Source organism: Rattus rattus, chromosome 6, assembly GCF_011064425.1.
Source record: "Rattus rattus isolate New Zealand chromosome 6, Rrattus_CSIRO_v1, whole genome shotgun sequence".
Taxonomy (NCBI): Eukaryota; Metazoa; Chordata; class Mammalia; order Rodentia; family Muridae; genus Rattus; species Rattus rattus.
Window position 1 is genome coordinate 121,028,172 of NC_046159.1, and position 15,932 is coordinate 121,044,103.

A 15,932-nucleotide genomic window follows, 5' to 3' on the forward strand; every position below is an offset into this window, starting at 1 on the left:
TCCGTCTCCACTATGTTTCTACTCGGTCTTTCCCATTCATTATTTTCTTCCCAATGAAGCTCAAGTTTGGCCTATCACTCCATGAATCTGCTCTAACATCCTAATTCTCAAGTTTTCTAAGCATATTTAAATCCTTATTTTAGCTGGGCACAGTGAGTGACACACCCATGACATCTGAGCACTCTGGAGGACAGGCAGGACTGAGAGACCAGTGTGGGGCTATGTAGAGACCTTGTGTCATAATCGCTCGCTCTCTCTCTCTCTCTCTCTCTCTCTCTCTCTCTCTCTCTCTCTCTCTCTCTCTCCTCTCTCTTCTCTCTTGCATTCCTTGGCTCATTTCCTACAACTCGGGGTTTCTAGGACAACTGGCTTTGGGCCATTTCCACTTTACACTGCTTAGCTTACTGCTCTCAAGCCTCTCGTTGAGAACTTATCACAGTCCAGAGTCCCAGCCCCGGCAGACCAAAATCTCTGATTTCCTCATCTATTAGGTTAAAGAATTGCATTAGATAATTTGTTTGTTCAGCTCAAAAATTATACTTCTAAGCCTTCCCTGGTCCTTCTCATCTGAAACCATTCTCCTCGAGCACAGATCAAAGTTTATTGTGCCTGTCATGTGCTCTACCACCTGACGCACCTAATCACTTGAGCATCCACTCTGTGTCAAGAGTTGTCAGCAAGGCAAGCATAGCCCCTGCTCCCAAGAGCAACACTGCCGGTACATATATGGGGTCAACCTCTCCCTAGATAAGTTCTCCCGGAGCAGAAGCCAGCTGTACATTCTCATCACGGGTTTGCACAAAATGCATAGAGAAAAATTAGCCCTGCAAATTTACCTACCCATCTCAGTGCCCTCAGGCAGAGAGCAGGAGCCCAGGCCCGGAAGAGACTGCTGGTGCCTCCCAGAAACACCCGCCTTGATGTGCCTGGGGAAGAGTTAGGATTCTAAATCAAAGGGGAAAGGATGGGAAGACACACCGGGTTGAGATGTTACACAAAGGTGCTCTTCGCTTTAGATGGAGGACTGTGTTTGTTTATTTTTCTTCTTTGGCTTAACCAAAGCCAGATGCTCTGCTAGGTTTGAATCAGGCACAAAGCTTTGAGAGGTGGTGAGGACAAATGATCACTAAAATACTCAAAGAATGCTCAGATTAAAAAATGTGTCAGAAATGCAAACATGAGAAAACTTAAAAGGTACTCTTGGGCCAAAAGTTTCAAACGGCCACAAGGATGTAAGCAGCCAGGTTCTGTGACAGACGGACTGCTGGCCCGTGGCTTCCCTTCTACAAAGCTGGAACTACCCACCGAGGCACAGTGGGTCCACTGGAGCCTACGCCCACCTTGGAACCTGACTTCTCTGTGCCCATCTGGCACGTGTGCACACTTGGTTTAGGGCTAGTGCTTTTGAGACTCTATTTACCTCCTTTCCTTTCTCAGTTGTTAATCCATTTGTTTATGTAATGTTGGGCACACAGAAACCAGGGCCCTATGCAAGGCAAGTAAGTACTCCACCACTGAACGGTATTCTCAGCCCTGAGGCTCGAATTTTCAAGACACCAACCAAATCATGGACTATTGGTTCTGCAGAGAAACTAGTTCTGCCAGCAGAGAAAATCAGTGTGGGTTTAGCAGACCCCATATCCTTGAAGAATAGCATAATAGTTTATTGCAAACACTGGAATGTTTATGGTTACAATAAAGATAGAAGACGACATAGGTTGTTGCAATACACAAAAGTTCATTTATTTATTTCTTTTTTTTTTACTTTTTGATCAGTTTTGAAGGCAAAATAAAATAGAACTGAACATCAATAAATTTTGTACAACAAAACCAGCCTTTAATAAGGAACTGATAGTCCATGAACAGTTTAAAATCTCAGAATGGTTTCCCTTTTTCAAAGTCATGCTTTCTTGCGGTCCATGAGAAGTTGGCACAGAAGAGATGGCGGATGGTGTGGAAGAGAAGGCTGGGAGGCTCCCTCAGATCCGTGTTAGCTGATGCCACAAACTGGAGGGGAGGATGCTTTCCACTTTCTCCATAACAAAGTTCAAGGGGGCAAACAAAGTGCTGAGGAACTGCAAGGAAATCAGAAAACCAGCGGTCAGGAGAAAGCCTGTCCCAGACGAAGGTCAACCCTCCCGCGCACGCCTGCGTCTTAGGACGTTCCACTCTGAACGCCTCCCGCCCGAGCACACACCCCTCTCATGTTTACAGGAAATGAGGGGGAAAGTGGAAGATGCATTCCAGCCCCACCCCCAGCATGACAGATAAGAAGGAAGTGTCTGCTGACAGCCTCGCTCAGCCCTCTGACATCTGCCACAGTTCCTGAGATGCTAGCAGTGTTCAGTTTACCCCCAACCATGAAGATGAGTATCTTCCGAGAGGATGATGGGTAGGTATCAAGTGGACCTAGGAGCTCCACAATGGTAACAGCCTAGGCCACTTGATTGTCTCGCTGGCTCGACAGCTTACTTTAAATGGAAAAGGGGATATAAAGAGTCAAGTTTGAAATGCCAGATTGCTTTGGTTCCCTGGTGTCTCCCAAGCACAGCCTAGACAGCGTGTTCTGTGTCATCTGTCAGGGAGCTGGGGCGAGCACAGCAGGCAGGCACCCTGGGAGGCCTTGTCCTCCAGGAAGGGCTGTTCAGGACCTCTGGGACTTCTCTCTTGGTTACTAAATACTTCTCTGCCTTTCACACGTACAGCGTACAGAGCAATAGCGATATGTCTTTTAAGAAATACAGTTTGCTTTATCAGTTACTCATAATTTCAAATTTGTTCTGAAGATGTTCTTGAGAACAACTGACTTCAATCCACAAACTGGTATTGGGGGAAGCTTGTACAAGAGATGTCTGTCCAGGGAAGAGATCAGGATTGACAAGGACTCTGTCTTCTGTCTGCTGAGAACCAAGGCCTTGTCTTGCTAAGGTTGAACACTTGGTTCTTTACTGTGTTGTCTTTTGCCCTAATCCTATCCATGGAACAGCACAGTCAGTACCAACAAAGATTTCACATATAACTCCTTCAGGAGTAAATATAAACTTCAGGAGTGGGAGCACGGTTCTGAGTGTAGACAAAGTTAGTAGGCAGTAGAGCCAGTAAACTCATAGCATTATCCTGACTGCTCCATACTCTGAGTTTGAATCTTCAAAATAAGAGGTATGAAAAGCAGGTGTCCTAAATTCAAAGACTCAGGATGCTGCGCGCGCGCGCGCGCGCGCGCGTGTGTGTGTGTGCGCGCACATGTGCACACGCGTGTGAGTATGCATATATACATGTGTCTGTGTGTTTAATGTGGTTGGAACATACCAAGAAATCTGATAACATACATTGTAGCTACATCATCAAATTAAGTACTACATGAGAAAAAGGGACCCTAGGATAAAACTTTCTCTCCTGAAGCTGCCAAGGGGTAGAAGGAGCAAGGACAATAAGATGTAGACAGAGTCAAGTTATACACATAGGCCATGGTAAGCAGTTGGGGTAGACACCCAGGGTGTTCAGGAAAGAGAGAGAAGCCAGGCTGGAGTAGAAGAGAGAAGTGTTGAGAAGATCAAGAAACTCTGTCAAATGATACCATGAAAACAGACCCCAGTAGATGGAAGGTGTGTCAGGAGGTGCTGTCAGTGCCAGGGTTGCAGATATGTGTGAAGTACACACTCTAGGTCTCACTATAGTCAGAATATGGGCAAGGAAACCATCAGATGGTGAGTAGCTCAGTGTCACTGAAATACAGGCAGTGCAGACTGGCTGGAAGCCTTGAGTGCCAGGCTGAATTTGCAGTTGAGAAACAGGCAGCCCCAGGGGCTCCCTGCTCAGTGGGTGTTAGGCTCATGGTAGTTTCTGATATTCTGAAAATATCCTTGGGACTTGGGGGAGTACTCTACAACAGCACTTCTCAACCTGTGGCATCATCCTTACACAGAGTCTGGCCTAAGACTTCTCAGAAAACACAGATATTTACATTATGATTCATAATAGTAGCAAAATTATAGTTATAAAGTAGTAACAAGTGATTTTATGGTTGAGGGTCACCACAACATGAGGAATTAATTGTATTCAAGGGTTGCAGCATTAGGAAGGTTGAGAACCCCCAGGATGGAGTATCCCAGCCTTCCCAGTTTAGAAATGGGCCGTGTTCCATCATGGAGAAGGCTGCAAAGCATTGTAGAAACACTGGGCCCAGGGATGACCCCTGCCTGGCTGCCTCTGAAAGGTTTCCAACACCCTGGGTGTAAAAGGATGGTATGGACCAAATACACGGATCTTACTAACACTACACTAACCTACTAACACTATAAAACTGCATTTACAAAATTATGGTATACACAGCAAGAGGCAGATACACAATGATAGATGACCAAGGCTGCGAAGGTGACAGTGTTTGTGTACAGTACTCAATTCCGTAAAGAGGATCCATCTGTGGGGATAAAGCAGGGACTCTAGCAGGCACTGGAAAGCACAGGTCAACAAGCAAGGCGATATTGTTGGTGGCTGTACTGAGCAGATTTGGGAAGAGGGAAGTTGGAAAGGCACAGGGGGGTTGGAAAGGCATAGGAGAGAAACCACTCAGCATGTATGCCCTGAGTCAGAGCCATGGGAGAAAAGCATTCTCAAGACTGTACCCTGCACAATTCCACACCCTAAAGTGTGGGCATGGGGGACGGGGGCGCTCAACCAGAGGGCAGCATGAAGACAATCTGTCATAACATAACTTAAAATAAAGACAGCTTTGCCTGTTTGTTTTTTGTTTCTGGGGAACATTAACTTGACTTAGACCAGAAGCTTCACTCTGCGCCCCATAATTCCCCCTTTTCCCCACTGCATGCCAAGATACAGTGGTCTTCCTTGCTATACTACATCTGCTCTCCTCACCGAGATTGCATGAGGAGATGACATTCCACTCCTCCAGTGTATGTAATGCCCTACTCTTTCTTCCTGATATCCTGGATGGGTGACTGAGGAAGGTCTGAGCATCAGCCTGGACAGCCTCATGTATTTCCTTACAGAAGCGCAGCTGAGATGCGTCCCCTCTCACGCCCAGGCCACCGTCCTTCTTAGGACCCTTCCCTATCCCTCCGCCCTATCCCTATCTATAAGGAAGAAGCTACATAGCAGAGAGGCTCTGAAGTGACTACGAGCTTCCAGTCACCACCAGCCAGGGTCAGTGGCCCTGGTCAGGAGGTACGAAGGTCTGTAGGAGCATGCCTTGCTCCTTGGGTGCCTTAGGACACTCAGCTGGTCCTTTAGATGCATGAGAAACCACCAGTACCTTTGACCAGAAATCTAATAATGCTTGAAGAGAAACAGCAGTTTCATTTCTAGACTAAAAGGAAAATTTATTGCCCAAAGAGTTAAATCTGAATGAGCAAAACCAGGCAACTTGGATCAACTCATCTCTCTCAATGTCCAAAACCTCTGTCCAGAGGGCAGAGAGACATGGTCGAATTTCTAACCCAAGTGCCCCATAACTCAATTAGTATCCACTGGTGAGAAAATGCAACTGAGCCCATAAAAAAGGAGAGAGTGGCACTTCAATCGCCTCATCCTCCTTTCCCTGAGACACTGTCACTGAGAGGAAGGTCACAGCTTGAAGCTCACTGGGTTCACAGTGGAAACCTCTTGCTTATCTGAATAGGTTCCAGGTGCCCTGTCGCAAGCAGACAATTGACATCCCACTGTAATCAATATCAGACTTCAAAGACTCCAGGCCTATAAATGAAGATGAGGCAGAAGTTAGGGGGTGCAGTCTCAAAGGAGTGAGAGCAGAGGAGGAAAGACAGGCCCTCAAGAGCAGAAGGGGTCAGAGTGCTGACCTTCCCACATTCTGGGCAGAGCTGGGCCTGTATGGTAGCTTACTTATATGAGCTGCCTTATCTTAAGAACCAAACATTCTAGGAAGAGTTAGTCCTAAGTCATCGAGGTAGATTAGATTGTAGGCAGCCAGTCTCAGCCTCTCTACTCACGCCTCTCCAGTGACTCACTGTCTAAGGGTGCTGGGACTGGCTGTGTTAGGGAACAAACATGCTAGAGTTCCCACGGTGTGGAGCCTGGGGGGTGGCAGTGCAATCTCTCTGCATCTACTAAAAGTCATCACACCCAGGGCCTTATCGCGGGAGAGGACTGAAAAAAATCACTTTCTCAAGCTGCAAATGGCTGCAGACAGCCTACGGGGCAGCTGTGATAACCCCCAGGTGTTGGGCAGGGGCTCTCAGAGGTCTGATGGAGTGGGGAGGTGCAGATGAAGCGTCTGCCGAGGATACACTGGGCCCTTCTGAGATCCCCTGCCTTCTTCATGCCGCCACCCATCTCCCTCCCTTTCTTCCTAAACCTCTCCAGATCGGACAGTGCTGGAACTCCATTAAGGGCAAGGCAGCTTTGATCCTCCGAGTTGAGGTTGGAAAGCATGCTTGTTAAAATTAGGAGCAATTGACCACACAACCACACCATGGTAGGGAGTAGGAATACTGCAAAGCCAAATCAATTTTATCCAGTCATTTGATTCTAGATGTAAGACCAATGCTTTGGAAATAGAAGTGAGGAGTACAGTCAGTGCTTAATGCCCAGTTTTCTGAGAGACTGCTGTGTGGCATGTCTAGGGAATCTATTTGCCATCTGCTCTCCTTCCGATTCCTTTGCTGGATACCATCCATTCAGTTCTGTGCTTCTCGGCAGTGACTGCAGACCTGAATCTCCAGGGAACAACTGTAAACTCTAATGCCTGTGCTGCACTGGGTCAAGTAGGCAATAGGCCCTAGGGAGGGCAGTTATCAGTAATCTCTAAGCTCCCTTGGTGTCCCAAGGCACAGGCAGACTGAAAGTACTAATTCTAGACAGCTGTCACTTGAATAACTATGACAGACTATACCATAACCTCAAATGACTTCTCAAAGGTTTACCTTTTCTGAAGTCAGACTCCTTCAAGGGCATAAAATCTTCAACTCCCACCCTCAAAGGCTTGTGGGCTCACTGCTAAAAATACAGACTCCTGGTGTGAACATCAAGGTTCTGAATTTTGCTGGTATGGCCACAAGCGCTATTGGCACATAGAGGCTAAGGATCTCTGAGACCCCATACCTCCAGCAATGGTTATCTGCTAGCTTAACAATGAACATTGGAACAAGGAGATGCTTTTGTACATGTTATATGAGGGTTTGAAGGGGAAACAGAAAAATGGGAACAGTAAACATCTAGCTCCAGAACTGCATTTTTGACCTGCTACACATTTTAACTGCATTATACCCGAATCTGTGCCAACTCCTTCCCCTCAGAGGCTAGCTGCGGAGGAGAAGACAGTGGATAGCACAGGCCCTGGGACCAAAGGCATCCAGGGCAGCAATTTGGTAATGCTGATTTGAGAAAATATGTAGGAGACATAAGAAAACTTAATTTCCCCGAAGGAAGGAAGAAGAGAGTTAGAAGTTCAAGTTGGCCTGTATAGAGAGAAGCTGTCCTGAGAATTTATGAGAGAAAGCAGATTTCTTTGGTGAGCTCCCAGAGTGTGAAATGAGTGTAAGTAGAAGTGAAAGAAAGTGTTGTGAGTGGAACAATATGAAGCTCCGAATGGCCATTGGTGCAATGGGCACCATGTTAAATGGGAATCCCATGCACAACACAGTGAGCCTATGCACAGTGGTATTCACAGTGAGCCCGTGTATAACAGTGTCTTTGATACACCCAGATGTCCTTTCACAGCCACAGTAGAAGGTACTTTATTTGAGGACCCTTTCACCTGGAAGGATTTATGATCACAAGGGAAGGGAGAAACAGTAAACTGTATCTGATTTTTATACTGTTTATTTTTTCTGCAGAGATTGCTATTCATCCATTTAGCAATCATTTATTGAGAACCTACAGTGATCCAGGCTCTGTGCAGTGTTGGGAACACAGATATGAGGAAGGCACAGACTTGCTTTCAAAGACTGCAGTCTAATGGGGCACAGACAATTTCCCATCAATCATACGTGCTAATGTTGGCCTTCATGGAACTCTGTGGGAACATGGAGACATGCCCCTCAACTGCGGAGAAATGAGTACAGTATTACACAAGAATAAGTCTTTAGGAGACAGCAGAGTGCTGGCCATGAGGCATTCCATGCATAACAAACAGCACTTGTAAGGGCACTGAGGTGCACGGGCCTGGTGCATGTGGGCTTTGTGAGCACTTCACTATGGCTGAAAACTGGAGTCTGTAAGAACTGTGAGGTGTGAGGCTAACAAGGTCATCAAAGGGTCACTACAAGAAAAAAGCTCCTTTAGAGCAAGCAAAAGGACTGAGAGTTTTGCCCCCAAATCACTGGGAACCAGTGGATAAAAACTGGGAAGTGACATGCTTACTGGAAATTTAGATAGCTCTTTTCTTGTGTTTGTATACCAGACAGAGGTGAGACAGCATTAGGAGGCTGACCTGGGCAGCCACAAGGCAGGGAGAGGCCTGAGAGCAGGGAATTTGTGGTTGAGGAACTGACTCAGGACCTGGCAGGGCCACGGTAGAGGCAGAAGGATGGAGACCATCCGTGCTGATCCATGCATCTTGAAATCAGATGGCTGGGAAGCAATGCATACTTTTCTCTCTATTCCTTCTATCTGACAGTTCACTGTGGCAAAATTAGGACATTCACCCTCACAGTCTGACAGAAATGATCAGGTCTCTCCGGGGAAACTGGTTCTTAGCAAGCAGGGCTGATCCTTTCCTCTAGGGTTCAGTCTCCTACCCTCTCACAAGGCTCTGCATGGATTTTCCTATTTCTAAATGTCACCTTGGTTCATTTCACTACAAGCTTTCTCACATTCTCACAGTTCATTACCCAAACAGCCCAAGGGTTTTAGCCATTAAGAACATCACATAAATAATCTTGGGAAACAAAATTCATGAATGAAAGATTCACAACATCCAAGAACTAGAAAGTGCCACTCAGTATAGACACACCCTGCCCATTTCTCACTTTAGAGGATTCCCTAAATCACATCATCCTTTGGACTTCGTGCACTCTCTGGAAGGTGCTGAGGATTTCTTTGGGGAGGGAGGGGAGGCATACACTAACACTGCACTCTCACTGCCCTCCAGCCATCACTCGCTCTGATGATAATGAACACTAAATACTCTTCAGGCTTTTGGCCGCTTCTGCAAACAGCTCCGAACCCTCTGGCTCCTTCCCTTGGCTTTCTCTGTCCACCTGCCCATTGCCTAAGGCCCCCTCTCAGCCAACACTCACAGCTTTTGCGAAGACTCCCATAAGTTCCGGAAACTGATGTGTCAGGAGGGCCAGCATGGCTGTGAAGGAACACAATCCAGCAGTGAAGAGGATGAAGAAGGGAAGTTCCTTCTTTGGGTAAACTGAGACTTCATGGAAAGCTGAGGAGAAAACAAGAAGGGAACCATTAGAACTCAAGTGAGAAGCACCCTAGGGAGTCTGGCACCCCTTGACCAATGAGATGGGCAGGATCCTGGGCATCCCCCAGCTCACACCTGCCTCTGCTACCTTTACTACCTGGCTGCTTCAACCAAGTCCAAGTTCTCCTGCAGTACTTCAGGGAGAGACACTATAGGGTTAGCCTGGGGGTGTCACACATTCATGTGCACCATAGTGTTCCTTTCTCAAAAGCAAATACAAAACAGCAAAACCCAATCCAAATTACAATACACATTTCTGATAGGAATTCCCAAATCAAGTATGTGTACATGTGTGCATGTAGTACTGTCCTATTTTTATTTTACTGTAGTTTTAAATCATTATAGTAAGGCAATATGAGTTTATCTTGTTTTTTCCTGACAGTCTAAGGATATCAGTGATGGGTGCTATCCCAATAGACATTCACTGAAGACCTCACATATAGTCCTATTCAACCTGCAGGGCCGAGGGTCAAACTTCCTAGGGTTATCTGACACCACTGTAGGAAACTCCTGACAATAACTATACTTAAACAATCAGGAGGGCAGAGGAAGCAACAGTCTTTAGGGTATCCTTCATAGCATTTAAACATTAAACACTGGTTCTTATTAAAACGAAAGAGGCTATGGTATGAAAACATTACGAACTGTAATGAAGAACTCTCCTCAACATATCACGTGACTGCCCGTGACTATGGTCTGGTAAGAGATGCTGGCCAGGGGGCATGGGCCGTGTGTGCAGAGACAAATGACTGCTGGTGAGACCTTGACAGAAGGGGCTGTGAAACTGCAGGTCCACAAGACTACTGCTGGAACCACTAGAATCTACAAAGCCCATTCCCCACCGAAATACAAGCTCTAAAGACCCTTCATTAGGGATTTCAGTAAGGTATTCAGTAAGCTTTGTTACTCAGAGCCTTAATCCACAGGGCTGAAAACAAAGAGAAACTGTCAGGAGGCTTGGAGCACATGCAAGCTTGCCTCCCTGCACATGAGGACATCAGCCTGCTGAGGGACAAACCTGGCTGAGTGCATATAGGGCCCACTACGCCAGTAATTATACTTTTAATGAACAAAATGTGAGTGGTGTTCCTACCAGCTAAATCTCTTTACAGCTCACACTCAGAATCCAACCATAAGGGGTTCTGAAGTGATATCACAGTTGAATCATGACATCCATTTCAGTAAATCGGAGCCGCATTTTTCTTTTTCAAGGCTTATGGAAACTGTGGTTATAACATTTCTTTTAAGAAGTGTAATATTGTTCTAATAACTAATCTATACTCATGGAAACTTAATTGGATTCGATTAAAACATTTTAAAACATAGTATACTTTTCAGAAAACAGCCTTTCTACCAGGAAATGGAAACTTTAATAAGGATCTCCATGAAGGGGCATCAAAAGGGAAATGATGGGCCCACATGGGGATTTCTGAAATCAAACTAATGTCATGTGATGCACAGAAGCCTTTAAAATGAAGCTCTGACATGAGGACAACACAGAACTCTTCCAGCTCTTTAAACAACAAGCCCTAGGGTGGGCTGCCTCGCATGGAAACGGGAGGCTCTCCCAGAGGCCCAATCTGATGGCAGCAATGACTTCTGTATGCAGGTGTCACTGTGGTGAAGAGTTATGACTGCATCAGTAATGCTGGTGTCTGAGATTTTATTATATACCAGCTCTCCAAAGTTACACTATTCTTGGGGAAATATTTATATATGCTTTAGCTATTAGATATTATATCACCAGAGCTAGTAAAGGAAAAATGGGTGACAGGAAAGATGAAGTGGTGGGGGTAGGGGGAGGAGGAGGGGAGAGACCCAAAGGGTAATTAGCATCTGAGGGGGAAAAATTTCCCAAGTCAGGGCCACATGAAGACCTCAGATATGATCCCTGTACCAAGTCTGATTGGATAATAGCTATTTAGCTTGGATTGTCAAAACAATGTTATATTACAGTCCATTCCACATGTTACCACATGAGCATTAGGCTGTGAAGGCCTAAGGTGTTTGAGGGTAGGGTCTCCCACTCTATGACAGTGCTTAGGCCGCATGTGTACTCTGCACATGTCAACCAACTCAGTATGTGTAACCCATGAGACGTTCACAGAAACTGTCTAGCCAGGGATATTGCATCACCGTGAACAACACACAGCCTTTTCCACTCAGAGCTCTGTCTCTGGCAGTGATACCAGTGGCCTGGTCCTGCCCTCCCACCCATGACCCAACTGTAGCTTCTTCTGACATCAGCACTTCCTTTTCAAACCCCAGCCTGTACAGACTGCCTCAGACCTGCAGGAGAGCCTAAGTAGACCCTTCCGTGATAAACCAGCCTTCAGAGCAGACACTATGTCAGGGCTCCAAATGCTCATACCAATACATACATGATGCCTCTGCTAAATTTCGGGCCTTTGGTATCTTTCCCTATGAAGAATGTAGAACGACTCGGACAAGCAGGAAGTCCAACCCATCCACATTATTCATTTCTGTACCTATGCTATCAAAGAAGGCCAGGGGTTAGGAGAAAGTTAATAAGGACAATATCCACACTTATCACACAATGTCCCCCTCCCTGGGTGAAAGGAAGGGTGCAGAGGAATGACACTTACAGGGAAGTAGCTCCCGGTCAGCTGTCTCTGTACAGATTGGGTATGGATAAAATAGGTGCCCCTTCTCCAGGGGATATGGGATCATCCGGAAAGCTGCAAAGGAAAGACAACACACTAAAGGCATATATTTATCCCCTAACTTCCCAACCTCAAAGGAGAACTCATGAGCATTTTTCTTATGGAACACGCTGCTCTAAGAGAGACAAGACTTACCCAAACTCTGAGGCATGTGCCAGACAAAATGTCAGGAGTGCATTATGATGCATTACTCACACATTAATCTCACACTATATATTCTGGGCTCGCAAAACTGGGTGGGGATAGAGGTGCAGAAGGGCAGGGAAACCATCAATATCAATGCCTAGGGTTTCATCATGTATAAAATATTATGAAAATGTTTTAAGCACTAATTCAATAAGGCCAAACCAATGGTAATAATTTAAACCTGGATTGAAGTGCTTTCCCCAGAACTGAACATGGACTGGCTCGTTGGAGCTTGCTGCAGATTGTACAAATATGAAAGGCATTCTGCTGTGTCTAGTTGAAAAACATGTCCAAGTGGATTAGAACTCCAACCAGGATGGACAAATACAAAAACTTAAAGCACATGATTTGAGAGGTATTTCTACACTTTATGAACCTTTTAAATCTTTCAATATCATGGTGGGGGGGGATGACTAGGAGAGATTGATCGTCTACATTTTGATGATGTCAGGCCACCTAAATTCTGTGTCTATGGCATCAGATGACATTAGGCTTTTCACTGAATTATGGCTTTCCAATCAATCCATCCATCCCCATTATCGAGTGTGTTATTCTCCCTGTTCCAATGTCAGCAGCATGTTAGTCTCACTGCTCCTATGAGCAGCGCTCACGGAGTTCATTTCTCTTCAACAGATGTCCTTTAATGGCTGCATATTGTAGATACAGAACAGAAAAGCCATACACCACCCTGGGAACGCCAGTTAACAACAATCCTGGCCTGTATGTGTCTGTGAGGGATGATGGCAGTAAGCAAGCAACAACATTTACAGTTTTAAATGCTACACGTTAGGGAATCATTCTGCATCCTTAGCCCTGTAATTACCAAAGCCTTTACAAAAATGCTGTCAATGTACATATATGCTTTCTGCATACTGATTTCAAATAAGAATCAGAGACAAAGAACATTCTCCCTCACAAGAAACGACAAGGTTCCATTGTAACCAGCATCACAGCACATATGGTATTTATTCTGGTGTCTGAATATTATTTAAAAGTAAAAACAGCATGTATGTGATTCCCAGCATTTGGAATGCAGTCAATCCACACCACAGTGGTATCGCTGTGAGGTTATAGCACATTGCCATGGAGAATATAAATCACGATGAATGTGGGATTAGAACAGAGCCAGTTTGCTGGCAGTTTGCTGAGGTAAAAATGTTACAAATTTTCTTTTTGTAACAGAAACCTCTTAAACAGATTAAAACATTAAAAACACCCCAGACTTTAGCTCTTCTTATAATTGAAGGTTCACCCTACTTCAATCAGACCTTTCCCATAAACAAAGTTGACTTTTGCCAGTTAGCTCAGATGACAGCAGAGTTGTGTCTCAGGCGCTGTTAAGTCACGAAGATGTTGAAGAAGAAACTAGTACCTATGTCACCAGAAGCAGGCTTGCAAAACAATGAGAGCAACACAAACAATGGACAAAACAAAACAAGAAAAGGAAAGAACCTTGTAGTGATCCTATAGCATCCACTCACTAAAATCGTTTCTGGAGAACACCTATTTTTAAACATAAGCTACAGAATGGCAGGATTTCAATACACCTCTTAATAAATGATAGTGTCTCTGAAAGCATCCCTCCTCCTCCTCCTCTTCCTTCTCTCTCTCTCTCTCTCTCTCTCTCTCTCTCTCTCTCTCTCTCTCTCTCTCTCTGTCACTGTCTCTGTGTGTTATTCTCCATGTATAACTAGGCTATTGTTTTATAATCTATTCAGGTTCATACACAAAAAGAAAAAACAGTTTTCATAATGGCTACTAATTTTGAAAAGTAAACTTCATTTAAAATGGAAGTCAGTTTGAACTTCAGGAAAGAATTTGTTTAAAGAGAAATATAGGAGCACACGCCCTTCAGAGTGCTTGACTATGGAAATCTAACGACTGAATGGCATCTTCAAGTGGGACCTGCTCCTTCCATATTCACATGCACAGAGAACTTTATGCATCAACTTAATCCTTTTTTTCTTTTAATCGGTTCTCATCTTTGTTGAAAGGGTGGAGATTTTGCTAATACACAATTTATAAATATATAGAGATATGCTTCCTGTATGTTTATGGAACCCTTAAGATTTCTTTTCCTAATGTCAGATATCATTTACATTAAGTTCATAAAAATAATATTAAGATTTGGCTTCACTAAACAAAAGCAAACACAATTTCTACTTGCAATTCTATCCTTCACCCACCCTGCTGTGCGGGGTCCAACAAAGCCTGAGGTAAGAATGGGGAAGAAGGGGAAGAGGCAGTGCCCGGCCCTCACCAGTTCCCTCCTGCCTCCTGTCCCTCTCACTGAGGCAGCACTGACTTCATGAGTCTTGAAGCTTTCACCAAATGTCCAGAGATTTTGTCAGTGTAAATCCCAAGAACCCACTTATTCAGTGGTTCAAATAGAAATAGATGATTTGAAGATACTATTTTCAAATGACTATGCACTTCCTAAAAGTCTTTCAGAAACATGGTTTAGATAAATTAAAACTGTACAGATATGTGGTTCAAAACTGAGCAGAAAACCTAGGCTACTTGCACTTTTAAGAAACGGTACGTGAGTGGTATCTCCACTCTTCCCTTCATGGCAGCCTCCCTGTCTGAATGCTGCTTTTCTTCAGAGGTGTAACTAAGGTCCTGAATTACTTAAGGAGTACACCAAAATGTCCTGTACAGTCTAGTGTAAGGCACGTGCCTGTCTTCTGCCCACCCCAGTCAAAATCACTTCCTAGACACCAAACTGCTCGTTGCTGTACAGGGCAGAGGCTCTCAGCAGCATCTGAGAGAGCACCAACAAAACCACAGAGGGATACAGCTGGAGACATGAGAAAATTAGCGAGCTGCCACCCTACCCATTATACAGACAGATAGAAATGTTATTTTTCCTTTCAAATAGAACATTATTGAGCTTATGTGTAATGCAGGGAGCTGAAAGTGAATTCGAGCTCCACGTCCACTGTCAGTCTCTTGTCAAAAAGCATGTTTACAGCAGTGGTCCTAAGACCAGCCGACCCTATGCTGGCACAGTTCAAGGGCCAAGCTACCCTGTCCAGTTCAGGGCTCTCTTTACCTTCCTTCCGTCTCTACTGGACCCAAAACTTCTCCATCGGGGAGCACTGAGTGAAAGTGCTGCTATGAGTTCACAAATGGACCTGCAGCTGCGGGAGCAGAACAGTACCATCCAAATACAAGTCTCATGTGCTATGTCTGACTGCAGTACAAGTAATGGTCATGAAGGCCACCTGTATTTCATTAGTCATTTCAATGCAGAAATAAGGAAAAGACAGAGATCAAAGTCGGGCTTTTGATCCATATTCTTTCAGCTGTAACAGTGAAGTAAACTGACCTTGAGAAACTCGTTTTCCTTTGGTTGAATTTAAGTATGGTTTTTCCTAATTTCCAAGAAGGAATTCTAGGGTTTTAGGGTGACCTTCCTAACTCATTAGTGGCCCCCAACACTTATTCTATTGCCATACTAGCACTGCCTGAACAATCTGTCTATATGCACAGATACACATGTAGTTGCTTCTGTACATATATGCATAAAACCTGTATTGGAAAATATATGTGTGCACTCACAAATGCTTCTTACAAAGCGTTTACACCTTGATTTCCACAAGTATAAAGCCTGTTACAGGGGAAGGATTCAATAAATGTTTGCTCAATAGAGTATAGGCGATCAG

The 15,932-nt window shown here is 44.8% G+C and overlaps 1 protein-coding gene across 3 annotated transcripts in view; it reads right to left on the reverse strand.

The window, feature by feature from the left end:
• Positions 1-1,718: 1,718 nt before the first annotated feature.
• St7 (suppression of tumorigenicity 7) overlaps positions 1,719-15,932 on the reverse strand; it is a 233,844-nt gene continuing 219,630 nt past the window's right edge. For all 3 annotated transcript variants that reach the window (XM_032906915.1, XM_032906916.1, XM_032906917.1), the window contains 3 exons: positions 12,001-12,093; positions 9,216-9,355; positions 1,719-2,075 (listed from right to left, as the gene is read on the reverse strand). In XM_032906915.1, coding sequence (XP_032762806.1) covers positions 1,980-2,075; positions 9,216-9,355; positions 12,001-12,093 — 329 coding nt within the window. In that variant the 3' untranslated portion in view covers positions 1,719-1,979. The remainder of the gene's footprint in view (positions 2,076-9,215; positions 9,356-12,000; positions 12,094-15,932) is intronic.